The 7,365-nt window shown below is 39.8% G+C and overlaps 1 protein-coding gene across 3 annotated transcripts in view; it reads left to right on the top strand.

Annotated features, from left to right (window-relative positions):
- LOC109970961 (radixin) overlaps positions 1–7,365 on the top strand; it is a 68,222-nt gene that overhangs the window by 20,085 nt on the left and 40,772 nt on the right. For all 3 annotated transcript variants that reach the window (XM_020618929.1, XM_020618927.1, XM_020618928.1), the window contains exon 2: positions 1,513–1,607. In XM_020618929.1, coding sequence (XP_020474585.1) covers positions 1,596–1,607 — 12 coding nt within the window. In that variant the 5' untranslated portion in view covers positions 1,513–1,595. The remainder of the gene's footprint in view (positions 1–1,512; positions 1,608–7,365) is intronic.

Here is a 7,365-nt window from a genome sequence, read left to right as displayed (position 1 = left end):
TTACTGTTTATTACTTCTATAGGAGTATTTTCCTGTTTGACCTACACCACAATTTCATATATTTATAGAATATGCTTATTCTTCTGATTACCAGTAGCAGCTAATCAACACATATAATTTACTGCTTTTTACAATGGGAGATAATGAATATTGAGCAGAATTAAGTTCAGGTTATCGTTGGTTCGGCCCTCCAACACAATACAGGTTTCTCATGTGGCCCCTTGTAAAAATTAATTGCCCACCCCTGCTCTATATCTACTTTTTTCCTTTTTGACAAAGACATTTTGGCTAATCAGGGGTGAGAACTATGATTAAAACAGTGCGCCCCTGGTGGATAATTTAGATATAGCATTTTATAAGAAATTTCTAGTTCATGTCTTTTATGCATTTTTTTCACTTTCAAAATTCATCCTGAGGGCCAGATTGAACCCACCAGCGGGCCTGACCTGGCCCATGGGCCATACATCTGACAGCCCTGGATTAGACCTTCACAATGTTCAGGAGGAATTTTGGATCATTCTTCCTGACAGAACTGTATTGAGCAAATTAATGCTTGGCACAAAATGAGCAGAAGATGACAATAACCTAATGTGGGCTGTGGCTAACTTGTATGGTAATGCACATTGGCTGACAAATATAAACTATAATAAAATTTAAAAAAATAAAGGTTTGACTAGAAATTGCCGTCCCTGGTAGGCTAGTGGTTAAGGCGCAGCACTCTCACCGCAGCGCCCCTGTTTCGAATCTAGGTTGCGTCAGCAAGGGCATCTGGCATAAAACACGTGCCAAATGTCAACATGTGAGTCGTCAGTGTGACGATTCGCTGTGGTGACCCCTAAACGGGAAAAGCAGAAAGTGACTTTCTTTCAAACCTTCCGGTTGGGAAATGGCTACTCTGTCGCCTCCCCAATTTATTTTTACTCTTATGTGACATTTTATAGACTGATTAATCTAAGACTGGAAAAGAGATTGCCTATAAAAATGGTCCTTATCGAGTCCTTACATAAAATGTTAAAACAACTACAGCAGCAAAGAATCTGATGAAGAATTTTACTTAAGCAAATGTAGTGATGGCCTTTTTTGAGTAAAACATTTCCCAGTTAGGCCATGCTGTGCTGGTGTGTAGTTGGTAATTAGCGTTAACCTCACTTTCAGGTGATATTTTCTTTCAGTGGTTCTAAATCTGCACAAGGAAACAACAGAGGACACTTGAAATAGCTCTGGATGGTTTCACAGCTGCTTTTTATTTTGTCCCCTGCCTCTGTTGTTTTGTCCCAATCTAACTCTTTATCACTATTCTTTTTCTGTTCCTGTTTTTATTTTGACCTTTAAATCTTGCTTATGGGCTTTTTTTTTCAGTTGCTACAATTGGGTTTACAGAGAAGCAATTTAAAAAATAGAAGAAGAGCTTCAGAAATGTTAACAGCACGACAGCATTACGAGTGCACTGTATGTTTATGTTACTTGTTTGATGATATTGCTGCAATTGTTTTTGCTTTCTCTGTGTCTCAGGCGCTGGGGTCCCGGAGAGAGTCAGGAAGACGGAGGACGACTTCTTTCTGTTTTCTCAGCAATAGGGCAGGGTGAGAAGAAAGATGCCCAAACCGGTGAGTACCTGACACACTTCTGTGCTGCATCGTTGTCACAATGCAGCGTTTCAGGTTGTTATAGTCATAAATTTACAGTTATTACATGGTTTTTATTTCTGTGCTGGTCAGTGTGAGTCAATGACCTCAAAGTCTCATGAAGGCCTGTGACTCACCAAGTTGACGACAGTCTGTTGGCCGATGTCAGGTCATTGGTGAGTGTCTGTTGCCTTGTCTTCACGGTGTGTCCCACACCACTGGTACTGGATGGACACTGTAGGTGGTTTTTCAGCTCATAATGTCAGAATTAATCAATTCAGCACGTTGATGATATAATGGCCTCATCAGTGAGAGAGAACACTCTGACTGGCTGTTCAGCTTTGTGAATCAGTGCACAAGAAGACAATAGGTTGGGAAAGCCCCTTCAGTCTGTCAGTATCCATGATTTCACCATTTTAGTCCCGTTTTATCTCTTTTCTTTTTTGCCTCCGTGACTTCCTTTCTTCTTCCACAACCAAAAGACCAACAACACTGACGACACCAGTGCCATTTGCAACTTAAAATACTGCAGAATATTCTCAATTTGAAGCTGTAAACTCTCTGTGGTGAGCAAGAGCTGCTTTGTTAACAGTTTGCATTCCGTAATCCTGGGTCTTCCTCTCTCCCTTTTTGATCAGTAGATACAGATATGGCCACCTGCCAGTATGGAGAACACAACATACATGCTAGTTGGCTATTGTTTGTAGTCTGTGTGGTGTGTTCAGGTGCCATATTGGGCCCCATTGAAGGCGACGTGAGGCGATGTAACAGTCGGTCTTCGTTGCTACTAGTTCTTTGATGTTGGCTTGGTGTATCTCTACCCTTAAAAGATACAGTAAGTTGCCTATATGTGCAGGTTGACTTTCAGGCATTGATAAGAAATAAACAAAGAAAGAAATAAACCATTGTTCCTTATTCATAAAGTGCAGAATGAAACTGTTGTTTTGTTGCCATTCATACCTGCTGTAACTGTGAGCTCATTCATCAGCTCTCCCAGTTAGAAGTAATGTGTTACAGCAGTACAGGCATTCAAAACATTCACAGTCACACAAAAGCACAACAGTCGGTCACTTTGTGGAACTGTCCTGTCTATTGAAGAGAGCAAACACAAAAGAGCTTTCTTCTCTACTTTTGGCATGAAGGACAGTGGGAGCTTTCATGTTGCTCTGACACTAACACATACGGGCTGAGTTTGCACTGCAGCTTAAATAACAGGATCACACACTGATGGTTGTGGAGCAGTTTTTACCTTATTATATTAGTTATATTTTAGCTTTGGTAGCTGGAATTCCAGTCAATCTGTCATTTGATGTCAAATGACACACTTCTATCTATCTTAATATTTCCAATATCTATTTTTTATTATATTTATACAAATATCAGTTCAACATAGTCTTATCAAAATTAATGTCAGTGTCAACTTCAACACTTTACATTTTCATTTCAACCTGAACTTTGTAGCTGCCTGGTGTATACTGAGATTTAACATTCAAAAAAGCATAGATTATTTCAAATACTATGTTTCAGATGATAGAAAAATGTATTATTGTATTATTTATCATTTAATACAAATGTATTATTTAGGTTATTTAAGCTACTTAAAGCGTTGTTGTAAACCTGTACCAAATTCAAAGAAACAGATCAACTAAAAATAGATTGTGAAAACTGCAGCAGGGATAGGAAGCTTGTAGTCACAGGGTGTTTACAATCGAGTCACCTGTACTTGCTGGCTGCTTACACAATAATCTATAGCCATCTTGCGATTGTACCAACCTCCTGGTCCATCAATCTCAGTAATAGGGAATTAGGCCAGGCCTAATTCCTGGAAAGAGACTAGGGACATGATGGAAAAAATAACAGAGAGGATGGGAGGTGAAAAGAGATAAGTGATAGAAATAGGAGGAGGAAGATGAAAAACGGGAAAGACGACAGCTCATAAGAAATAAAAAAATGAGAGTTTGCATGAAGCAAGCTGCATTTTGATCTTGTGCCATTTAAACAATAATCTAAAGAAATCACTGAACTGAATCAGAGAGGAACAGTTTGAGAAATGATAGGAGATGAGAGACATAGCCATGTGGTTGGACAGATGGAGGAAAAATTTATGAGTGAAAGAAAAAGTTGGCATGAAGGAGTAAAGCTCAGATTATTGAAACGCTGCAGGAGAGAAAAATGTCACACAAAAGGATAAAAGAGGATTTGGGAGAGGACTGAGTGACAGACACTTTGTTCATATCCAGTGTGGAAAACCGACACCTTAGCCATCCTTGAGTGGAAGTCCCACTCCGGTTACATTGGACTACACTCGGACACTAAGCCTAGCGGTTTGAGCAAACGTGTATGTCCTTTCACTGCTTCATCTGTGAGTTCTTTGGTTATTTTTGTGATGAAAATGCTAAAATGTAACATTGGATTAAAAGATAAAACTTGGGTACCCCCTAATAACTACTGAACACACAGGCTAGCTTGCAACTTGCTAATAAAGCACAACAAAAGTACCAAGTGTAGAGATGAAAAACACATTTGTACACCTGAAACAAGTAAACCACCCACAACACCTCCACAGAGCCAGTTCTGTTGAGCCATATAGAAACACTGTGTTGTCTCCTTAAAAGAAGAGACAGGCTATAAGCTAGTTAGCCTCAAGCTTGCCATTATAAAGTGAAAATGGCCTGGTGTTTTTATGGTGTTTTTGTGTGTACATACAGCTCTACCACAGCATGAGTGTCCCCTGGTACTCAAATTCTTCCATGTTGTTCAGAGTTTTGGGAGTGGGGTATACACAGTGTGTTAGAGACAGGGAATGTTGGACAAATAAGAGGTGATTTAATGAAAATAAGAATACCATTTACCTTACATGTGCTGTGTATGTGTTGTTCAGAAGGACATTTACTGCCCACCTAACCCCCACATACAAGAGCTTCCATCCATCCATCCACATTCTTCTGCTTATCTGAGATAGAGTTGTGGTGACAACAGGTTCAGAAAGGTACACAAGTGCTTTCCTCTTTAATTCAGTCTGTAGCAAACCTCATTCTCCGCAAAAAGATCTGGGTGAGGTGCAACACCCTTGAAACTGGTACAGATGATCTTGCTGAATGAATCCTAATGCTTTCATAGACACACAGGTGTTGTTAACAAAAAGAGCATTACAAAAAATGCCAATTTTTCAGTTTGCTCTTCTGACCTCTTGGTATTTGGAGCCAAGGTCTGAAGTCAAATTATTAAGTGCCTTGTATTTTGTAGTTTAGAGCAAGACAAAGAAAAGAAGTGAAGTGTCTCTTCTGGATTTCAAAAAGCCAATTTTTGTACACATAACCATTGTTAAAATGGGGATAAGGGTTTTTTAAAAAGGTTTTTTAGTCCGTCTCTCCTGTTTATATAGCTTGCTTGAAGTATTAAATTGTTGGTTTCAGAACATTATCAAAATCGTTAGATGTATCAGAAATGGCTGTCAGTTGTCAGCATTGGACGATGCCATCATCCATTGGCCTAACCCTAATCTGGCTCACTTTGATATGTGGTCCTAGATCCCGTTCATTTCACATTGGTTGGACATTATAGAGAAGCTGCTGATCAAGTCAAACTGGAAGGAACGTATCTTAACCAAGCAAAGTTTGACGGAATCGTGAGATTTGATAGAACTGTTGCCTGGTGATTTTAAATTTCCCCTAGGAGTGAGTGTGTGTGGTTGTTCGTCTGTGTGTTGGCCCTGTGATGGACCGGCGACCTGTCCAGGGTGTACTCCGCCTTTTGCCCGATGCCGGCTGGGATTGCATTTTTTTAATATATTTTGGTCAGTGTTTGTGTCCCCAGTGGCAAAGTGTATGTGAGCATAGTTTTGTGCTTGTACATGATGTCAAGTGACATCTTTCTATTTTTATGTGTTTGTAAGAAGAAACGGTTTGGGTACATGTGTTAATCCAATTATTTGATCAATTTGTCTGCCTGGTTAAGTCGAGAGCAGGTTGTTTGGGCATTTACAGGTTGGCGCGCGTGTGTGTGTGTGTGTGTGTGTGTGTGTGTGTGTGTGTGTGTGTGAGAATAAGAATGCATGAGGCCTCTTAAACCACAGTGTGAGGTGCGGTGGGACATCTACATTATTGATTCATTGCTGCATTTTGCACATGTTGGCCCTCCTGGTGATGATGTCCCAGGGGGGCGGGGGTTGGTGGAGGATAGGGACAGCAATCCTGTACTGGAGGCTTTAAATATTTCAAAGGGTCATTTTCATAATGGGAATTATCCAAGTCACTAAATCTAATTAGAGGGAGGGTGTGAAGTTCCCACCTCCTCTTCCAAGCCTCAACTAAATTCACGGTATTGCTTTATTGGATTTTACTGTTAAAAACTGTATTGACAAAGCATTAAGGGAAAATATGAACATCTAAAGCTGCAGTCATGATTTACAGCACATTATTGATTGAAGCACTGACCAGCGAACTGTTGAGGATTTAGTTTTGCAACAGCAAAAAAACACTTAGAGTATAACTGTCCCTGAAAAATAACTAGCCTCTATTCAATTAAGTGTTTGTTCACCTCCATAGGAGGAATATGTACACACATCCAAACCCCCAGCCGCTATTAGAAAAACCCTGGTCTGTTGAAAGTGCAAGAAGTGAAGAGAACTGAATAAAATCAACAGAAAATTTAATCAAAGTGTGGGCACAGGTAAGACAAAACAGCCTGGGATCAGAGAGATAGAGCTCCTGCAGGAAATTCGTTCTCTGAACCCTGAGTTACGGTTTCTGGTTACATTTATCTTCTTAGGCAGAGACCGCCCTGTATAGGGGTTGGACTTACACGTATCTTACTTCTATTTGCCATAGACGCGAGCAAACCAACCTCTGCTTCACATCAGTTTACTGTACCTGTGTTAGAAACCAAATGTGTGCGCGAGTGTTGTGATTTTCAGGTAGTAGCTAGCAATGAATACAGAACAATTGGTTGTCTGCGCTGCAGACCCCCTATCTGTATAGGCTATTACAGGACAAAAGCGGTTCTAGTTAATATGCAAAATGGGCCAAGGTATGAAAAGTAACTAAAGGGAAAATATTTTGACAGGTAGCTAAAGGAAACTAAAGTTATGAAACGTAACTAAAGCTTATAATAGTGACTGAAGCCTATAAAATTCAAATCTTACACCGCTGCGCGAGGGACATTGCCACCATGCCAATACTCTTGCTCCAGGAAACACTGCACTACAAATCTGCCAAAGATGAGTGACAGACCTGCAGATAAACATTGCAATGATAGTATTGCAGAGATTATGTCTGTCCACCATTAAACAGTAAGAACAGTCGTTTGTGCGTAACCCCATTTATTTTACAGTGGCACCCACTGTAACCTTTGAAAAACATCAGCCACAATTTAAATCTTGTTGCAAAATGCAACTGATCACTTGCAGTCTGAAGCCCTATTTTAGTGCACTTAACAGTTGCGTTTTGATGAGACAACATAAATTTGTAAATATTTGCTCTGCAAACGGTGGTAATATTCTTTGTTTGCAGACTCATTGACCGATTAGAGTGTAGAAAATCGGCCAATTAATTGGTCGACCACTAGTAACGTGGTGAGCATTTCTCACCATTTTAGACTAACAATTGATCAGTTATTCAGAAAAATAACATTGAAGTAATTATTGAGTCACAACTGCAAATTACAATTCAAGTATTCAAAATAAGTAACTGGAGAAAAAGGTTCTGTGTCCATGCTGGTCCTTGAATTACAGGCAGCATTA

This window comes from Monopterus albus, unplaced genomic scaffold (assembly GCF_001952655.1).
Source record: "Monopterus albus unplaced genomic scaffold, M_albus_1.0 scaffold211.1, whole genome shotgun sequence".
NCBI lineage: Eukaryota > Metazoa > Chordata > Actinopteri > Synbranchiformes > Synbranchidae > Monopterus > Monopterus albus.
This window is presented reverse-complemented; position numbering and strand designations above follow the sequence as displayed.